The following is a 22,300-nucleotide window of genomic DNA, read 5'->3' as shown; positions in this document are numbered from 1 at the left end:
GGGATACTTTTCGTAAATTTGATAAATTCGCATTTATGTGTGTTAATTTAAAAATACTTGGTCTCTATTGTTTATTAAATTTTCTATACAGATATGTTGTATAGTCAGTGAACAGTATGTCTTTTATGGCTTGTCTTCAGCCATTTTTATTAAATACATGCAACATTACAAGTTTTAAAACCAAATATTAGGCATTATTTCATGTAGCAAATGTTTCTGTTGTGGCTATTTTCCCAAGTTAATAACTTCTCTGACATTTGAGCAACTATCTTTGAAATATAGACCAGCAGAATGTGCCTTTGATGAATCTTATTATATCAGTGAGAATTTTCCAGGCTTAAAAGGGGGTTCCAGTCCAAGGAAACAAATGTTGGCCCTGAGAACACATAAAAATGTTATCCTCTTCAGTGCATTCTGGGATGTGACATTCAAAAAGGATGGTAAGGTAGAAATATTGGAGTATAGGTTATATTCAGACTAAGAAAAAGGGGCAGATTGAATATGTGGGGTTTATTTTTTTCATGTTTTATTTTTTCTTGTGTTTAAATAAAAGGTGATGAGGTCCTGAATTCCTAAGGCAGAGGTAGTAGAAAGAGCAGAGCAGAGAGTTTCTAGAGTTGTACTGGAGATAGAATTAATTATACTTGGTCACCAGGTTGATATATTGCAAATTGAGGGCAAAAGCATTTTACAAATGACTCTGTGTTTTCTATTATAAGTAATAAATGCATAGCAACATCATTGACTGAGCTAAGTAATTCAGAAATTCAGAAGGATGAGCACATTTTATAAGAATAATGACAATGATGGAACAGTGAGAATATATATAGAGAGAAGTGGTTCTGTGACAAACTCTGAAGAACTCTAACATGGAAAAACCAGGTCAGGTAAAAAAGTAAGAGATACTACTTCAAAGCAAATCATAAGTCTCATACTTATTTCTAGATTTTATAATATTCATCTCAATACCTAGAAAATTAATTATGTGTTACTCCAAACATATTAGTATATTATCAACCAATGTCTCAAAGTCCCTCTGTGTAAAATATGCTGTCAAGAGGCTTAAAGACTCAAGGCACAAGTCTTAAGGGAAGAAAGACAGTAATAATTCCAAAAATTTTATAATGAAATGACTAGAAGAAAATTGACACTACTGGTAGGAATACAGACAGATGTTGAAAGAATTTCAATTTCCACTCACTGTGTGGGAATTTGGCTTGTTCAATAGAAACAAAATGGTTTCTTAAAGAATTTCCCAGAATTCCTGGTGGTTAGCAAGGAGTAACTACTCTGCTGATTTTTAAAATAAACTCCCTGAGGAAGTGATGAAAGCCTATCTTTTTTCCTCCCACTTTTTTGAACTTAAAGAATTTGAAAAGAACTTAAAATTTCAGAGTTTAGCATTTGAAAGTAAGACTGAGAATGAGCTTTCCAGAAAGAGGATTCTGAAAAATGTATTAACAAAATGAAAATTCCATGCAGATACCATCCAAAGTGACTGGATTATTTTATATATTCTGGATGAGAAGCTAAGTAAGCACAAACAGAAATCTTATCATCAGTGGTGAGTTTCAGCCAATAACTCCTTGTAGGTTTCAGACTGTTAAAACAGCTGAGAATTGCTTCTCCTGTGGAAGTGCTTCTCTTAGTTGTAATCCTTGTAATAGTTGAAGAGAGTCAATGAATTTGGACAGTTTCTTAGAAGAGCTTAATGTGCATGTGGAAAACAGAGAGGCACCAATTAGTCCTTGCTGATAGATGGATGACATTGAATCCTGCAGTGAGGCCCCAAGGTTGGACCAACAAGTGAGTTCAGGTTCATATTAGGGCAGAAAATCTTAAATACCAAAGTACTAACTCAAATAGGTGAGTTGCTTATTTGTCATAGCCCCAAAGCAAAGAACAATCAATAAAGATCAAACAGACGTTGGTCACAGTTTTACCCTGGGAAAGCTTCCAGGGTAGTTGTATCTCTGAATCACCACGTGAAACCAGTGGAGAACTAGGATCCTTGACCATTTTTGCTGTAGAGCTGTTTAGGTATTGGTGGTGATTGCCAACTCTCAGTTCATTATATTACATTAGGGAGGCTGGATCACTGTACTCTCTAGCCACAGTAAGAGATAGTCATGAAGCATCCAGGGGATGGGGAAAACAGCAATGGAGTTAGAATCAGGTGTCAGTTCACTATCCAATTTTACTAAGTGGGCAATCCTGAGTCTTAGGTCTATTATCTGTAGATGTGGATGGTGATTGCATACTTCAACTGTGTATTCTATGAATTAAGCAAACTAACCTGTTACAAACTTCCCCAAACCAAGTTGGCTCATAATAAACTATAAAAAATAAAAACAATCCTTTGAATGGCTATTTGTTGATGATATGTTATAGGCTAGACTATCCAGAAAATGTAGGTATCAGTGAAATAATTTTGAATAAATCTCCTTTTTATTCTCATATCATCACTATCTGTATATTTAAATTTTGGAGTTTTCCTCATTGTTAGATGATTTCATTGAAAAGAAAAGCAGAGCTAAAATTTAAATAGAAATTAATCTGCACCTATCCTTCAATAAAACTAGCCAGGTAAAATGGAAATTATCCCCAGGCAGGCCAACCACTTGACTGACTGCTACTAATTAGGGACCCACAAAGGAGTTACATGAGACTGAACACAGCTCCCATTTGGGGGCTCATAGTCCCAACTGACAGAGTGTGTTCTGTGTTATCCTCATAGTGCTCATCTTTTTGAAGGACCTGCTATCATAAGCAAATTTAAAAGACTGTATACCTAGCCTTTCCTACAACTGGGGAATGATTTGTTGCACAAATACCAGTGCTGAAATAGGCATACAAATGTGTTTCTCCTAGAAATATGTCATATTTTCCATAATTTTAGGGATGCCTATACAAAGTGACATTGTACATGAATAGTCATGACATCCTGCCACATGATAAGAGTAAGACTTTTGGGTTCCATTGTCACATCTGAAAAAAAATACTGTGTCTCACCCTGACCTTGAACATGAGTACTAAAATCAGCAGATCACTTACTCAAATTTATGTAAAAGAGGAACTGAGAAGAACTCTGGGGGCTTTATGGAAAGACATATCTGCCTGCTTCCCTTAGTTTGGATTTTGACTGGATACAATTATAAGTTTAAGGAAAATTGACTGTCATGGACCAGTAGGTTTTACTCTTACTCTTTATTGTCAATAAGCCAAAATGCTAGCTGGTCTTCCAAAAGCATAAAGAGCAGAGCTATAGAATAAGCAACTGTTTCTGTGGGGCCTTCCTTTCCCTGTAAGTAAACCAATAGGCATGTTTCTGTAGCTCCTGAAAATGTCTGGAAAGTTTTAGCCACAGATGTGCTCAAGGGGTTCCCCAAGCCTACCATTGAAGAGGAACCATCAGCCTTGGCAAGGGGCACACACAAATTCTTATACTTTCTGACTCTACTTTCTGTCCTTTTATCTCAAAAACTGATTGAGGAAAGGTCAGGGCAGAGGAGGAGATAACTTAGTATTTGTTTTGATGAGTATGGCAAAATAAAATAGCCATTTAAAGTCCCCAGTCTCGGGGCACCTGGGTGACTTAGTCGGTTAAGCAGCCAACTCTTGATTTCTACTCAGGTCATGACCTCGGGGTCATTGCTCTGTGCTCACGGGGGAGTCAACTTAAGATTCTCTACTCTCTGTCTCCTTTTGCCCTCCCCCTGCTCACACTCTCTCTTTATCTCTCAAATAAATAATCTTTAAAAAAAAAATAAAGTCCCCAGTCTCTCTAACTTTAATCAAGTTTGAGAAAAACTGATTCTTATAATAGTTTAACACATTCCACAACGCCAGGGCTACCTATGCAAGAATGTTCTATTAGCTATTTCCAAAGACAAACATAAAGATCATCTAACAAGCTGACTCTGGTTGTGAATTAATCACAAATAAAGACTTGAAATGCTATTTGTTAAAGGTTTTATACAAATTGAAAAAAAAATAAACCCATGAAATCCATTATACACATGTTGCACATTTGGCAGAATGGGACCGAAATACTGAGGTCTTGGTCTCCTCTGTCTCATCCCAGGCTCGGTATATTCTCATGAAAAATGAGGGGAACCTGGGTGGCTCAGTAGGTTAAGCGTCAGACTCTTGATTTCAGCTCAGGTCATGATCTCAAGGTCATGAGATCTAACCCACATCTGGCTCCACACTCAGCACAGAGTCTGCTTGACATTCTCTCTCTCTTCCTCTGCTCTTCCCCCACTCTCTAAATTAATTAATTAATTAAAAAATTCATGAAAAAAGAATTGTTTTAATGAACAAATTATAATTTCATATTTCAAATTTACAATTATCAGATGACTTTTACTATGCATTTTTAGCATTTTTTTTCACTTAATTAGCACAAATACCCTGCTATGTATTACACTTCCTATTTTGCAAATAAGGAACTGGAGACTCTGAGCACTTAAGTACTTTGTGCAGGCAAATAAATTCAAATATATTCAAATATATTCAAATGGGGCATTGAAGGCAAATATACTCCAATAGAATTCTTTCTAATGCAGAGTCTCATGCTCTAGTGAAAACATCACCTTGCATTTCTAAAGAAGTAGGTAAGCTAATTTAAAAGATCTTCATAGTCTCATCTTGCCCCAAAATTATTTTGTTATTTGAACATATCTTTGTTGATCAATAGGCAGTTAGAAGTTACTCTTACAGTTCCCAGCAAAGAATTGGTCATTGCTGTATTGGATATGTGTGTTTCTCTCTCAAAGAGGAAATGCATCCTGGCAATCTAACATTCTGACCTAGAAAGGGCCAGAGTCAACAGTAAGGAAAGAATACACTGGCAGGATAAGCTGCCAGCAAACCATGTACCCGTGTCAAAAAAAAAAAAAAAAAAAAAAAAAAAATCTTATTTTGCTTGGCATCTGGGTTTAAAATTGCCAAACAAGTAGGAGCAGCAAGATTAGTAGGTTGCATGAGTTTGAAAAAACCCATCAAAGCCACTATCACTTGCATGATCAAACTTTTAATGTGTCTTTATAAACTAATATCAACTTTGATTACTATAAATGAGGGGAAATATGTCAGATATGTTTGCAAATTTTATGGCTCATTGCTTGATATTCTTAAATATATTATGGTTTGCTTAGAATCATAGGCTCATGACCATAGTAGGAACCTTAGGACTTATAACATTGAACCCTATCATTTTCCAGAAGGAAAATCCACATCCTTGACAAGTAAAATAGCCAAAGATCACACCAACCTCAGAGCCACATCTTGAGTCCAAATATTATTTTGCCTAAAATTATGCAACTAGCTATTGACAGAAGTAAGCCTTGGGCTGTCTTTCTCCTTCTCCACATAACTTAGTATTTACCAGTCCAAAGGGACATAAATAAAATTATCTAAAGCAAAATAAGTAAGCCAATATACACAGATACCATAAAAAAATAGATATCTAAAGGAAAGAAAATGATGAAAAAAATGTGGAAAAATTCTGTTTTGTTTTATTTTCTGATTTCTCTTTCATTTTCTTTCCCAGAAACTCTTAAAACCAACTAGGGTAAATATCCATTACTTCATTTTGTCAAAGGCAGGTAGTTAATGCTTAAATAATTGATTTAAATTGAGACATGTCTTGACATTTTCCTCCAGAGACCTATTTGAAGCAAACACAACTAAGTACCTTTCTAAAAAGCCACCTCCTCTAATTTTAATAAGCACTAGACAATTTATTAAAATGATTTTGGTAGACGGCCTTAAGGAAATTTTAACATTAGCCTCACTAAATTGCAGGAATTTTATTGCAAATTTTATGCCAGTTTCCAGGCAAGTAAACCTTTCCTACTCTATAAGTATTTCAGTGGTATAGCTCAGCTCTATTCTACATTTTCATTATTGATAGTGTTTAAACAAGATGAAGAATAGGGTGGGAGCCTGGGGGTGGTGGGATAAGAGAATCAGGAAAAGAAAGAAGAAGGAAAAATAGGGGGGAATTTCAAGAAATAAATCAACCAAAACCAAAATTTTCATAAAATCCCAATCAATGTTCAAGACAAATTTTGAAATGATTTGCTTTTGCCTCAGTGGCTTCATATTGCTCAGGTGTTCAGTCCTACAAGAAAATTAGATTGCTTAAATTTTGTGTTAATTATCTTTGTAAGAGGGGCACCTGGGTGGCTCAGTGGGTTAAGCCTCTGCCTTCAGCTCAGGTCATGATCCCAGGGTCCGGGGATCAAGCCCCGCATCGGGCTCTCTGCTCCGCAGGGAGCCTGCCTCCACCTCTCTCTCTCTGCCTGTCTCTCTGCCTACTTGTGATCTCTGTCTGTCAAATAAATAAATAAAAAAAAAAATCTTTTAAAAAAAATTATCTTTTTAAGAAAACTCATGTAGACTTTAAGTTATATTTCCATATCTCAAAGTCAGAAACAGCTCTTCCTCCTTTAACCTTTGTTTTCACCCATTTCTGCCACAAATTTAAAAGCAATAAGCATCACTTTCCAACCTTATATGACAATCCAGTGGAGAGACAGATACTATTAAATAGTTAACTAAAGGGTATATAGTTAGTGAAAGATAGATGAAGAATTCCCAGTTGGTTAGGCTAACCAAAAACAAAACGCTTCACCGCTACTTAACCAGACTAAATCCTTATGATTGATTGAATTTGTAAAATGACAAACTCCTTCTAGGTCTTCCTGTACAAATAAATTAAGGTCAGAAGTGGTGCTCTTACATAGACCCAGCCATAGTGGTTTATTAAATTTCTTAGATCATTCTTCATGTAATTCTCACTGCTGCTGAAATTCCAGATCTTAAAGTAAATATAACCATATGTATTTGTGTACTCCAACCCACAAAAAAAAAAAAAAAAAAGCTTCTAGGCTTACAGTGTCTAATGCTGCACCTATCCTGAGTGACTTTCAATGATTACTCATAAAAATGGCTCCTGTACTGTCACTAGTTTACAGAAATAAATGATCCTTAAGTCTTCAGTAGCTAAATAGATCACTTGCTTTTCTTATCTTGATTGGCCTCAAACAATTAGAAAAATATGTGAAAGTTGAGGAAGGCAATTTAGAGAGGGGAGCAATTGGCTGAAACATATTTTTCCCGTTACCACAAAACACGTTTTCTAAAATTATGTACAGAATATTACTCTTGTGGCATGTTTCTTGACAAAAAGATTATGTAGTCAACAAATGGAGGAGATAAGGATTATTCTATTTTGCTTTTGGTGACTCGGTGTGCGTTTGAAGTTTTTAGTTGAGGTGTATTGTTTTTGTCAGAACTCTTGCTTTACTTCTTGATCCCCATAGCGCTTTCTATGGCTCTGCTTTACTTCTTGATCCCCACAGTACTGGGGTAAGTAGTAAACCTCCTGAGATCAGAAGGAACATTGACATTTAAGTCTCCTTGTTTCCCTGGCTAGTTCTATCACAGAAATGCACTAATTCAGCCACAGTAATTGGTCTAGGGGAGGGTATGTGACCCAGGCTATGCAAATCTGAATCTTTCTTTGATTCTTAAATTCCTCATACCAGTGAGATCATGTGATAATTGTCTTTCTCTGATTGACTTTTTTCGCTTAGCACAATACCTTCTAGTTCCATCCACATCATTGCAAATGGCAAGATTTTGGGTTTTTTGATGGAGATAGATATGGATATGTATATATATATATGCCACATCTTCTTTATCCATTCATCTGTTGAAGGACATCCAGGCTCTTTCCATAGTTTGATTATGTGGACATTGCTGCTATAAACATCGGGGTGCACATGGCCCTTCGGATCACTACATTTGTATCTTTAGGGTAAATACCCAGTAGTGCAATTGCTGGGTCAGCATTGGAGAGGGTATGTGCTACGGTGAGAAAAAAAAATTAATTAATTAAAAACAAACAAACCAAAAAAATGAAATGTAAATATTTTAACTAGGACAAACAGCACATCAAACCATAAAAAAAAAAAAAAAAAGAATTGTTCTTTGAAAGTTTTCTCACTGCAGTTTGGGTAAAAAGGTGTCATCTTTTTTGCTCTTGAGAATATAAGGCTGTGAGCTTGGAGCTCTTGTCTAGCTTGAGGAGAAATCTGTCTCAGAATTTGAGACAATATGCAAAGGAAGAAGAGATGAAAGTCAGAAACATGGAAGACACAGGGGTTCACATCTGTGGTTGTAGTTGTTCCAAAGCAGTATGACACTGGCTTTTTAGTTGGGTTCCTGTTACTTGAAACCAAAGATCCAAACTACAGTGCCACAGAGGGGATAAAACTTGAGCTAGACCACTGCAAGAAAGTTCAATATGCCCAGTCTTGATAGGTGGAAGGACATTCTAGGATATTTGTGCTCTAAAAGGACATGTGTGTGATTAGGGAATAGCAAGTGGACATGTATCTCAAATGTAAGTTATATGCAGAGGACACCTTTTTGTATTGTTTTGCTTTGCCTTCCACTGATTTGCTTTTCAAAAAATACAATGCAAGATATCAATACCAAGAAATAAACATCAAATTTAGTATGAATTACTAAAATAGGAATAAATAATATAATATAATAATTATATATAATAATCATATATAATATAATTATATATAATAATATAGAATGATGTAATATTTATAATATATGTCATATATATCATATATATAATAATAATAAATAGGAGTTTTCTATTAGCCATGCATTTTCTGCTTTACATAAGGCAGCTGTTTTCAAACTGTGATAAGTAGACCCCCACATGTTGTATGGAGTGATGGGCTTGAGGAAGTAAAGTTACCAGCATGAACGTGGAGGAGGGAAAGCTGGTAGTCTGCTCCAGAGGGTACAAATAAATAAGGTCAGAAATGCTAATCTTCCATAGATCCAGCCATAGTGGTTTATTAAATTTCTTAGCTCATCCTTTATGTAATTATCACTGCTGCTGAAATTCCACATCTTTGAAAAAGGCATCCCTTTCCTTTCTACTTCAGTAATGAACTTCTACATACGATTGTTTATTTTTTTTCTTTCTTCTTTTTTTAAGATTTTTAAAATTTATTTGACACACGCAGAGAGAGAGAGACAGCAACAGAGGGAACGCAAGCAGGGGGAGTGGGAGAGGGAGAAGCAGGATTCCCACTGAGCAGAGAGTCCAATGCGGGGTTCGAGCTCAGGACCCTAGGATCATGACCTGAGATGAAGGCAGACGCTTAACAACTGAGCCACCCAGGCGCCCTATGTATGATTGTTTCTAAAGAAAGGTTATGCTGCTAAAAAATACTTAATAACTATTGGTAGGCATCTTCTCAGTTCTCAGAATACAGCCATGAGACATATTATTATCCTCATGTTATAGCTGAAGGAACTAAGGCTTTAAAAGATTAAATAACATGCTCAAGATTGCCTAGCAATGAAAGGCAGAGGCAGGATTCGGACTTTGCTTGGTCCCAGAGGCCTTACTGTTATCTGCCACACACTACTGTTCCCAGTACACTCACGGCTCCTACCAGGACAGTGACCTGCTCACTGATCCTCAAGTTTGCCTCTTCATGCTGTGGAAACCAGAACAGCTGAAGACCAAGCACAAACCTGCAGTCCGATAGGTAGTCAGACTCCCTGTAACTGACTGGATACAGCCAGAAACAGGCCAGAGCAGTTGTGGAACACCACTCAAGTGGGAAAGAGAACCTTCTTGATATAAGGTTTAAGTTTCTGCTCAGACTTCAGAAGGGCTTTTAAGGGAAATAGTGATCAGTTATGTATCTGCTCTTTCCGAGGCTGACAGAGGGAGGAGAAGCAGGGATTAACTAAAATTGGGGGCTGTCATGAAGGGAGGGTGACTGAGCAACTGAGTATTCCCAGTAATAGATGGCATCTCTGGTGACGCAGCACGAGCCACTCAATGAGGGGGTCGTTACAGCGTTTTATAGCTGTGGCGTAACCTTATCTCCAGTTAAGCTTACAGCTGGCATTATCTGTATTTGTCACACCAACCTGAATAAAGACGTGTGGTTTTGTTCTTCCATCCAAGCTGACTTTTCACTCTCAGTCCCAGATAGCCTTAAACTCTTTCACTTCTCTAAGCTTGCTGCTATCCCAGCAGTTCTGTTGAATTCAACACATTTCAACAGCAAACATCTACTGACACGTACCTAATACACTGAGTGTATATTAAGCATGCCTCTAGGTAGTGGGGAATCAACCATCTTGCCTTCCCAAAGCCCAGGGCAAATTATAAGAATGAAAGACAAATTGGAGGATCTCTGGACAGAACAGTAAAATAAGTGCCTTTTAAGAATATATATATATATTTTTTTTTACTTTTACATCATCTCTACACCTAATGTGAGGCTCGAACTCACAACCCTGAGATCAAGAGTCACATGCTCTACTGACTGAGCCAGCCAGGCACCCCAATAAATGCCTTTTTGATATGTGGGGTTTGTTTTTTTTTTTTTTTAAGATTTTCTTTATTTTTTTTGAGAGAGAGTGAGAGAGAGAAGCAGACCCCCCGCTGAGCAGGAAGCCTGATGCGGGGCTCCATCCCAGGACCTGAAGATCACGATTTGAGCTGAAGGCAGATGCTTAACTGACTGAGCCATCCAGGAGCCCCTGATACGTGATTTTAATATCATCTCTCCAATGGGGGAAAAAAGTGATTTCCTGAGGAAAAGCATTAATGGGAATGGGCAACCGCCTTCCTTTCCCCAGGTGCCTAAAAGTTAGAGAGATTATGCAACAGAGAGGACATAAAATGTAAAGAAATACCAAGGGTTCCACTACAGGTCATGTGTTCTCCTTTGCTTTCTTCCTTAAAACTTAACCCTTATACTGCCCTTTTACTATCTCTCCCATCTTCTGCTCTTCATCAGAAAAGGCTCAGGGCTTAAAGCTGAAAGAATTATTTACAACATTATGGGTCAAGTACTCACTATATACTGCACTTGGTATTTATCAACACAGCTGAAAATACAATTTGGATATATTCCTTGTCGTGAAGTTGTTCAGAACCTAGAGATACTAACAACTGTGAAAACAAAAAGTGACACCACAAGAAGGAATTTCTCTGTCTTATAGCGTGATCAGCAGTAGCAATTTGGATTGGACCATGGTGTCCAAATTTAAGCAACAGGAAAGAGATTTGTGGGGCACCTGGGTGGCTCAGTGGGTTAAGCTTCAGCCTTCGGCTCAAGTCATGGCCCCAGGGTCCTGGGATCGAGCCCTGCATCAGTCTCTCTGCTCAGCGGGGAGCCTGCTTCCCTTCCTCTCTCTCTGCCTGCCTCTCTGTCTACTTGTGATCTCTCTCTCTGTCAAATAAATAAATAAATAAAATCTTTTTTAAAAAGAGAGAGAAATTTGTATTAAAAAGTGATTAGAATGGTTCTCTACTTATCATAAAACTTGCAAAGATTGTTAAGCACTCTAACTTTTAATTAGGATTTCTCTTCTCAATATATAACTCTCTCCAGCAGGAATCCTTCCTGAAGGAAATAATAAATCAGGGTAGTTGAGGTTAAAAAAAATCAAGAAAATTCAATGCAAAAGCTATAGTACTCTAAATAGGCATTACCTTTGTTCTGATTGAGAAAAATGATTCAAGATTGATGACTTGTTCATGTTTGACATGCAATAAATATGTGAGAGCAAAATATGTTTATTGCATACAACATAATTACTGACATTATACTTGATAGCAGTATTATGATATACATTTTGTTAGATATAAAACCAATATATATTGAAAATGCTTCAAGACTATAGGGATCCCACATTTAAAATGACTTTAAATAGTAATTCAGTCAGGTCTCTAATTTGGGCTTGGAATGTGAAAGAGAATTGAAGATGAAGACCACAATTACATAAGCTTGAGCCATTAGAGAAATTAAATATAACACACATAAACATGAAGAGTTTATTTAAAATAAATCAAATATCCTGATGTTGAAGCCACAAATTATGAAATTGGGTTTGGTTTTCATACTAACACCAAAACTTCAAAATGGCATCCACAATTGACTAAATTTCTTTCTGCAGCCACAGTTTGTATGAGCCAACCCACACATTCAGGCAAGTACATGAATATGTATCCGCCCCTGATGTAATTTGTGGTCAGAGGACAGAGCAACGCATAGACCCTTGCAGTCATTCTCAGACAGAAGTCATCAGGACAGATCATTTAACTTAGGTCAAACATTGAAAACTATTTTTTTTCTGTGCTATTGAGGTTTATTATTGGTCACCTTATCAGAATAAAATAACATGTGGGCTGTGGCATATTTTAAAAATATCTATGTAGAAAAAGAGAATGCAAAAATGCTATGTGAATACAAAGGACTCTTTTTGAAACAATTTAGGTGCTGTGCTTTCTCGTAGGTCATTAATTTTCTTTCTGTGCCTTTGTAAGTGTGGAGTGGTGTGTCCTTATGCATTTCCAGAACTGGTCCTTTTCCAAAGCGGTCTACACAAAGTGCCAAAAAGATAAGAGTCTGGCGTTTGGAGCCTGGTGGATAGGCAATGGAATCCTGGCTCTGCCCTCTACTGGCCATTGGCTTTAAGCGAGTCATCTTACCCGAATCGGAGTTATGTAATCTATAAAATCAGAATAGTAAGACCCACCATCATTGGTTGTTGGGTTGGTGTCATAATGTATATGAAAGTCCAGCAGAGTGTCTGTCTCATGCCTATAGAAGGGTAAGTAGTAGCTTCCATAGTCGCTACAGGTGTTATCATTGCTCTTCCTCACTTTCTTAGGCAGCAGTGGTATTTGTGCTCTATCAGCAGCTACTTAAGGGCCATTTATATTGCCCTTGTTGCTCTGCTTTCACTTTTCCACCCTCACTGTGCTGCTTATTTCTTTATCTGGTTCTGATCATACTTCTCTTATGTTTCCATGCAGCACTCAGAGCTGCTGACAGGGCACTAGTGAGATACCGGCGTGCGAATAGATAGGATCGTCTTTCCCCCGTGGGGAAAACGAATGTGCTTTTAATAACTTGAGATGCAAGAGAAATGCCCTGACTCTTCCCAGTATAAGAGGAACATTCCAAAGGGCTCTTGGGGGCCACTGTTAACATGGTAGATAATAAGGTTTTAAGGTTTCAAATTAACTTCTACAACTTGACACAGATCTACTATATTCACGAGCTGTTGATTGTATTTTTTAGCTCAGCATTCATTTCAGCAGTGTGTTCATTAAAGGAAGTCTAAGAGATGTGCGGAGTGGAAAGGAAGAGTGTGCCTTCTTGATCCCATTTTTTAGCCTTTTCTCAAGAATTCCAGTGTGGGCAAGGCCTGCACCCATAAACTTTACCACAGGAGGAGCCCTTCTAGCTGTAATTAGCCCAAGATGTAATATAAGTCCATAGTACATTACATCATATTTTAATTTCAATTCATAACACAATATCTCAGGGCAATTTTTCCTTAGATAAAAATTTGAATAGATTATTTACTATTATCAAGAATATATTCCTCAAATCATTGTGTGTAAGCACCTAAATGTCTTAAAACCATTGGATATTAAATTTTGCAAAATCTATCCAGTATACCCATGATATTTTTATCCCAGGTAACATTATTAATATCTTTAGCATATCTTTTTATCTTATTTTTTAACACCTTACATATGTGGGGTTTTTTTCCATTTGTTTGTTTGTTTATTTACATATGTTTCTTGACAACACCTTTTGGCAGGAAAACATAAATACTTGTGATTTTATCAGAAATGATTTATAGGAGCGTGTTATAGAAACAGCCACTTGTTTTCATGCATGAAATTCTTGATCAAATGTTTTAGTTTTCTTAAATCACTGATGTACAGAGATTTTTTTTTTTTTTTTTTTTTTTAAGGAACCATTTGTTTTTCAGGCCTGCATACTCTGGCTTTCTCCAAGCAGGGTAAATGAGAAATAGCGCCATTCTCAATGAAATAATATACACGTTTTTGGTTTACTCTGCAGGCGTGTCTGCCCTATCACCAAGTCTTCTCGGCTTCCTGCTACCTGCCCTTGGCATCATTGTGTACTTGGCAATCTGAATGTGGTGTGACAGCTGCTGTTCCCAGCCCAGCTCAGAGGACATCTCCATCTCTATGATGACTACAGTTCCTTCCAATTCCTGTGGCTCCGCCCAAAGCCAAATAAATTACACTTTAACAAACTATCCAACTGATTTACAACACACGTCATGACTGAGGCATTCAGGAACCCTTTCATCCAAAAGAATAAACTTTTAAATGGATATAAAATAATTTTTAACTCGTTCCAATATGCCTTATAAACCACTTAACCTGATTCTGTGACAGTTGCATGATTTAATTCAATGGGACAAGTTACAGTGTTCAATTCAATACTATAGGCTGTAGAGTGAAAGTAAAAATCACCGTACACAGGTGCTTTAAACTTAATAACAAGTTGTGAAATATAATAGAGGTTGAAATGTTGATCGTATGTGGTAAATGTTAAGAGTAATACAGTCTCTTGTACTATTCTCTGTTTCGGGTCCTGCATATTTTTGAATGGCCCCTATCATTCATGACATTCTGAGTTGTCTTAACAAAAGATAGAGTATAACTGAAACATTTTGACATAAATTCCATGACCAAATCATTTTACTGGATGAGTTAAAAGATTCTGAATATTGAAAACCAATTCTAGAACTTGTTATCAGTATTCTTATTTTGGAAGAAAGTAATTTTCTAAATATTTGTCTTTCAGAATCAGTAATACTTTTAAGTTAGTTGTTTAGTTGTAAAGTTAACATACCATATGAAGATTTTTCTTTACTTTGATATTATGTTCTGAAGTTATTTTATGCTTTTCTTGTCAATTTCAAACCTCAAAAATCACAGCTCTTATCTAGAGAATCATCCTATTGCTGTATTTATTCATACGTGGGATGATGAATTTTGAAAAGTAGAGTGCTTCCATTTTTTAATTGAGATGTGACAGTCTTTACACAGCTAGGAATAAACGACAGTTAAGTGAATATCCGTGTGATCTAATAACATTCTAGTATCTTTGTTTTTGTGCTTCATTTCTAAGTAAAACCTTGCATTATTAAAGATCTCAAGAAATCACCTGGAGGTCGGAAAAAAAACACAATATACCTTATTTTTTTAAATTTAGTTTTAAGCTCATTTCCCACTTCAATGCAATACTGAAAACTGGCTAAAAATACCAAATCAATATATTGCTAATGATACCTTGAAAGTATGTATACTGGAAGGCCAGGAGGAGACAAGTAATGTGTCTGTCCAACGGTGTCTCCCAAGCGTTGGTGCTTCAGGTTTTTATAAGTTGTAAAAAGGAAGACGCACATTTCTTCATTCTCCATGGTATGCAAGCAAATGTATTTGAGTGTGGATGTGAAAGAAATGGAGTAATAAAGGATTAGCTGGCTCATGAAATAGTGCAATGTCTGATGATTCAGGAGGTGTAATCCTATTTTATTAGCACAACCTTGCTAGCTAATTAGAGATAGAGTTTATCTTTTTAGAAAGGATACCTTATAGGTTCATAAAAAAATATTTACAGGAAGCAAAATAAATCTATTACTACTTTACCCCCCCTTTCTTTAATTTGTATAATTTTTGTACTATATATCTATGTGTAAATGTTTAGAGTTTTCATTATGAAAATATCAATAAATATTTCATTAGTTTACATTCAACTCTTTGTTATAAAATGAAACTTTTTAAAAATAAGTGAAATGGATGATTTCCCAGTGGAAGTATGTCAACAGTCTTAAGATCATTACCAGATTTCATAAAATACCTAATTATTTGAAAAGGAAACAAAATCTCTTCATACTTTAGGGAAACGAATAAGCTGTAAGCCTTCTGTACAAATGTTTGTGTTTTCATTGTTACACTTTGGGGTTTTCCTTTTGCAATGTGACCCATGTTGGGCATTTTTATATAATCGACAACAACTAAATCTTTTGCCAAATGCATGCTCGGCTTTTATTTTCTAATGTAGTGCAATAAAGAGCAAACCTGGCTAGATTTTGCATGAAATGGTTCTGAAAGGTAAGAAGAAAACAGACTTTGGAGGTTGGTTGTTTAATTTTAAATTCATGACGGAGATAAGGTAGATTAAAATCTCTCATACACTGATAACTCAAGCTTTTCATTTCCTCATACAATTGTACAAATTTGACTGGGACCATCAGTTTTCAACTGTTGTCAAACTAACTAATGTATCATCTGCTTAAGACGCAAGATTCTTGATTAAACTTTATATAGATATAGACATATCTGTTGTTTCTTTGTAATTCAGGAAAGGTGGTAGTAATTTTATTTGATACTGATAAATATTGAATTGATTTTTTTAGTTATTTTTTATCATTTTTTCAATGGAGTAGTATAGGACTGTGCTTTGTCCTTTTTATGAATGAAAACAAATTATAAAGAAATAAATGTCTTACTGTTACCCAAGAAATAATAACTGTCCTTTCAATTTACCTAAAGTTGAAAATTCATTTTTAGAAGGTTTCTTTATAAGTTCAATAGCAGAGAATAAATATTACTTCTTAAGCAACAGTTAATTGTTTGAAAGATTCTGCAAAAAATATACACACAGATGTAAAGAGACACACACATGAGCTTGCCTGTGTGCATATGTGAACACACACTGGCATTATTTCATTGAAATGATTACCTGGTGGAAAACTTCAATTTTGAAGATCTCATTAAATATCATTCAATCTAATGCTAGACACTAGAACAAACTGCTAAATGCTCAAGAAGCAGAAAAAGAAAGAGAAGGAGGAAGCAGAAGCAGCAGCAGCTAGTTCAACCTTGAAGGAGCTGGTTTTCTAATAGAAGAATTCACATAAAAGCATGACTCTACAGACAGGTCTGGTACAGGTAAAGCCTTCTCCGAATCCTGATTCAGACTAAGCCCAAACTTCTGAATCCCAGGGCTCCCTGTGTTCTGCCTTAACAATCTTCCATGATCTGATTATGATTTATCTTTGGCATTCCAACCTCCCTTCCTCTTTCATGAAACTTGCTTCCACCCCGGATCCTGGTTTCCCTTTTGGACCCTAACTCTGTATCTTGACCCTAAGTATTAGATTACTTCCATTCTAATATTTTGCTTTTGGTATTTGACCTTGGATTGACCCTAGCTCTAATTCCACAGGCTTTGAGAGATCAAAGCTTCTTTCTGTGAGAGTGTTTTCCATGTTAGTGGTTCTCAAACCTGGTTTCCCATCAGGATCACCTGGAGAATTTGAAAAAATAAAATAGAGTCTCAAGGTCCCAGTCCAGACTTAGCAAATCAGAATTTGGAAAGTGAGGAACAGGAATCTGTATCATTTTAGGTTGTTCAGGAGTGTCTGGTAGGGAGCCAGATTTGAGAATCAAAGACTTTTATGATTACTACAAGCTATATTAACTGATATTTTTAACCGAGTCAACAAGAGCAACATCATGTGTACATACTTTAAGGATCTCTTAAGGAAAAAAAATACATTTTCTTGGCCTCTCTGAAATGCTAATTTACCGATGACTTATCCTTTAGTTACATATCTTAAGTATCAAAATGCTATATACACTTTTAGTCTAATAAAAATATCCCAATTTATTTATATCTGAAATCTAAGCAGCAGACTGAAATGTACTTTAGATTTCTTCTCCAAAGGAATGTGGATTTCCTTTGCTCTTTCTTTTTTTCATGTCACTTGGTGACTTAATTAAATTTTAATACTTAATTTCCTGAGTCTATAATCTTCTGAAGGTTGTTAATAAAAAGATTGATGAAAGGTGTCCCCTCCACAACTTGAACTTTTTTTTTTTTTTTTTAGAATAGAAACAAAGTGGTTTTGGATGAGATGACTTTAAAATTAGTTGATGGGAGGCCAAGATTACTTTTCTACATTTTTATAATATCTTAAAAACAGGTTTCACTTTTTAGTTACTAATAACAAATTTGATACGTGGGGTAGCATATAACAGTGCCTATGATGCTATTACGAATTTGGTTGTAGAATTGAGTCAAGCTCATCCTAAGGCAAAATTGTGAGATGAAGAACTGGGCCTTCACTTATCCTCTCTCCTCAGTAAGGCCCCTTTGTTTTGATAGAAGCTGCCTTGAAAATAGTGCTGAATACCTCATTAGTTTAGTTATAATAGTTCCCTAGGGCTGTCATAACAAATGACCATGATTACGTGGCTTCAAACAACAGAAATCTATGCTGTCACACTTCTGGAAGCTAGAAGTCTGAAATCAAGGTGCTGGCATGGTTGGCTCTGAGGGAGAATCTGCTCTGTGCCTCTCTCCTGGTTTCTCACGGTTGCAGGCAATCCTTGGCATTCCTTGGCTTACAGCTGCATCTCGCCATCTCTGCTTCCATTCATTGTCAACTGGACTTCTTGAGTGACTTTGCGTCCAGATTTCTTTCTTCTTCTAAGGATGTTAGCCATGGGATTTCTTTCTTCTTCTAAGGATGTTAGCCATAAATAAATAAGGATGTTAGTCAGATGAGGCCACCCTAATCCAGCATGGCCTCATCTGAACTCGATGACATCTGCAAGTCCCTATTCCCAAGTAAGACCACAGCCACAGATTCCAGGTGGATATAAATCTTAGGAGTGTGTTATGCAACCCTGTATTCTTCTCCTTCCCCCCTTTTAAAACCTGTATATGCCCCACTCACACTAATGAGGATATGACTGAAATACTGCCGTAAGCATACTTCCAGAAAACATTCGTGTTGACAACATACAACAAAGTAAGTTAATCTCAAATGCATTAAGTGAATTAAGTGAAAGAAGTCGCCTTCAAAAGGTGTGTGTGATTCCATCTATATGAAAAGTTAAACTCCAGAGACAGAGAACAGGGGAAACAGGAACAGACTGGGAAAAGTTAAACTCCAGAGACAGAGAACAGGTCCGTAGTTGCCAGGCAGCAAGAGTAGGGAGAGAATCTGACTACTTAGGAATAGCGTCAGGGAACTCTTCAAGGTGATGGAAAGAGTGGGAGGGACCCAAATCTATGCATTTGTCAAAACTCGTAGAACTCTACAGCATGTAAGTTTTACCGTATGGACATTTTTTTTAAAACTTTCAAAAATGCAGTTATGAAAGGATTGTGGCCATTGGATAGACTTGTGATCAAATTCTAACTCTATCTGTTATTACTTGTGAGACTTTGGACAAGTAATGTTGTATTTGGAGGCAAAGTTTCCTCTTCCATAAAATGAGGATAACACTCCTCAGACATTCGTAATTCTTTCAATTCAACTGATAGACACTCAACTCAAATAAACAGAAGGGGGCAAAAGGAATTTATTGGCTCAAATAGTGGGACCTACAAGATGGACTTGCTATAAGGACTTAAATAATGTTCCCAGGGAACAATCTCCATCTCTTGATTCTGCCTCTCTGCATATGCTTCTAATCTCGGGGCAGGAATCCAGGGTGCTGACCATTTACACCCTCCATGTCAGTGGTCCAAAAGGAATAGCAACTCTTTCTGACATTTCCAAATCTCATTAAAGACTCGGACTCTCCCTGGGAGTTCGGTGTATTTTATTTAGCCATCTTGGGCCTCCTGACTACCCTTCTGGATCACTGGAAGTTGGCAAATACATGGTGACACAAGGAGGGGGACCAGGACCATGTGTGGTGAAGAAAGGTCAGCAGGTGCCACCACCAGAAGAGTGTTGGATAGTAAAAATGTTTTCTATTCCACTTCCTCCTCTTAAAGTTCTAGTCAATTTATACAAATTTAAAAAGATAATAGGGGGGTGTCTGCGTGGCTCAGTGGGTTAAAGCCTCTGCCTTTGGTTCCGGTCATGATCCCAGGGTCCTGGGATTGAGCCCCGCATCTTGCTCTCTGCTTAGCAGGGAGCCTGCTTCCTCCTCTCTCTCTGCTTACCTGTGATCTCTGTCAAATAAATAAATAAAATCTTAAAAAAAAAAAAGATAATAGACTTAAAATACCCAACATATAATAAACACCCAATGAATCATAAGTCTCTCTTCCCACCATTACTTTTCTTTTTTTTTTAATTTTTTAAATTAACATATAATGTATTATTAGCCCCAGGGGTACAGGTCTGTGAATTGCCAGGTTTACACACTTCACAGCACTCACCATAGCACATACCCTCCCCAATGTCCATAACCCCAACACCCTCTCCCTATCCCCTTCCCCCGGCAACCCTCAGTTTGTTTTGTGAGATTAAGAGTCTCTTATGGTTTGTCTCCTCCTAATCCCATCTTGTTTCATTTATTCATTTCCTACCCACCAAACTCCCCACATTGCATCCCCACTTCCTTATATCAGGGAGATCATATGACAGTTGTTTTTCTTCGATTGACTTATTTCGCTAAGCATAATACCCTCTAGTTACATCCACGTCATCACAAATGGCAAGATTTCATATCTTTTGATGGCTGCATAGTATTCCATTGTGTATATATACCACCTCTTCTTTATCCATTCATCTGTTGATGGACATCTAGGTTCTTTCCATAGTTTGGCTATTGTGGACATTGCTGCTATAAATATTCGGGTGCATGTGCCCCTTCAGATCACTACATTTTAATCTTTAGGGTAAGTACTCAGTAGTGCAATTGCTGGGTCATAGGGTAGCTCTATTGTCAACTTTTTGAGGAAACTCGATGCTGTTTTCCAGAGTGGTTGCATCAGCTTGCATTCCCATCAACAGTGTAGGAGGGTTCCCCCTTCTCCACATCCTCGCCAGCATCTGTCATTTCCTGCCTTGTTAATTTTAGCCATTCTGACTGGTGTGAGGTGGTATCTCATTGTGGTTTTGATTTGTATTTCCCTGATGCCAGTGATATGGAGCACTTTTTCATGTGTCTGTTGGCCACCTGGATGTCTTCTTTGCAGAAATGTCTGTTCATGTCTTCTGCCCATTTCTTGATTGGATTATTTGTTCTTTGGGGGTTGAGTTTGATAAGTTCTTTATAGATTTTGGATACTAGCCCTTTATCGGATATGTCATTTGCAAATATTTTCTCCCATTCTGTCTGTTGTCTTTGGGTTTTGTTGACTGTTTCCTTTGCTGTGCAAAAGCTTTTGATCTTGATGAAGTCCCCATAGTTCATTTTTGCCCTTGCTTCCCTTGCCTTTGGCGATGCTCCTAGGAAGATGTTGCTGCGGCTGAGGTCGAAGAGGTTGCTGCCTGTGTTCTCCTCAAGGATTTGGATGGATTCCTTTCTCACATTGAGGATCTTCATCCATTTTGAGCCTATTTTCATGTGTGGTGTAAGGAAATGGTCCAATTTCATTTTTCTGCATGTGGCTGTCCAATTTTCCCAACACCATTTGTTGAAGAGGCTGTCTTTTTTCCATTGGACATTCTTTCCTGCTTTGTTGAAGATTGGTTGACCATAGAGTTGAGGGTCTATTTCTGGACTCTCTATTCTATTCCATTGATCTATGTGTCTGTTTTTGTGTCAGTACCATACTGTCTTGATGATGACAGCTTTGTAATGAGCTTGAAGTCCGGAGTTGTGATGCCACCAACTTTGGCTTTCTTTTTTAATATTCCTCTGGCTATTTGATGTCTTTTTGGTTCCATATAAATTTTAGGATTATTTGTTCCATTTCTTTGAAAAAAAATGGATGGGATTTTGAGAGGGATTGCATTAAATGTATAGATTGCTTTAGGTAGCATAGACATTTTCACGATATTTGTTCTTCCAATCCAGGAGCATGGAACATTTTTCCATTTCTTTGTGTCTTCCTCAATTTCCTTCATGAGTACTTTATAGTTTTCTGAGTATAGATTCCTTGCGTCTTTGGTTAGGTTTATTCCTAGGTATCTTACGGTTTGGGGTGCAATTGTAAATGGGATTGACTCTTTAATTTCTCTTTCTTCTGTCTTGTTGTTGGTGTAAAGAAATGCAACTGATTTCTGTGCATTGATTTTATATCCTGACACTTTACTGAATTCCTGTACAAGTTCTAGCAGATCTGGAGTGGAATCTTTTGGGTTTTCCACATATAGTATCATATCATCTGCAAAGAGTGATAGTTTGACATCTTCTTTGCTGATTTGGATGCCTTTAATTTCTTTTTGTTGTCTGATTGCTGAGACTAGGACCACCATTACTTTTCAGTGGGTACATGCAGTTTAGAAAGAAGGCTTCTAAAACTCCTAGATCGGGGAACTGCATAGCTCTCCTTATAGTGAGCACAGAGTTTCACAAGCACGGTCCGCTCAAAGTTACTTCCTCCCTGATCAAGTGGAGCTGATTTAGCGGAACTGAGTGTCGTAGCCAAGTGTAAAAAAATAGGAGAAAATGCCCGTGGGCATGGAAATCTTC

The 22,300-nt window shown here is 37.0% G+C and overlaps 1 protein-coding gene across 2 annotated transcripts in view; it reads left to right on the top strand.

Moving 5' to 3' along the window:
• Positions 1 to 16,433, top strand: part of CNTN1 (contactin 1) — a 346,709-nt gene extending 330,276 nt beyond the window's left edge. For both annotated transcript variants that reach the window (XM_032877020.1, XM_032877021.1), the window contains one exon: positions 13,953 to 16,433. In XM_032877020.1, coding sequence (XP_032732911.1) covers positions 13,953 to 14,029 — 77 coding nt within the window. In that variant the 3' untranslated portion in view covers positions 14,030 to 16,433. The remainder of the gene's footprint in view (positions 1 to 13,952) is intronic.
• The last annotated feature ends 5,867 nt before the right edge of the window (positions 16,434 to 22,300 follow it).

This window comes from Lontra canadensis, unplaced genomic scaffold (assembly GCF_010015895.1).
Source record: "Lontra canadensis isolate GAN:19392208 unplaced genomic scaffold, GSC_riverotter_1.0 scaffold59, whole genome shotgun sequence".
Taxonomy (NCBI): Eukaryota; Metazoa; Chordata; class Mammalia; order Carnivora; family Mustelidae; genus Lontra; species Lontra canadensis.
This window is presented reverse-complemented; position numbering and strand designations above follow the sequence as displayed.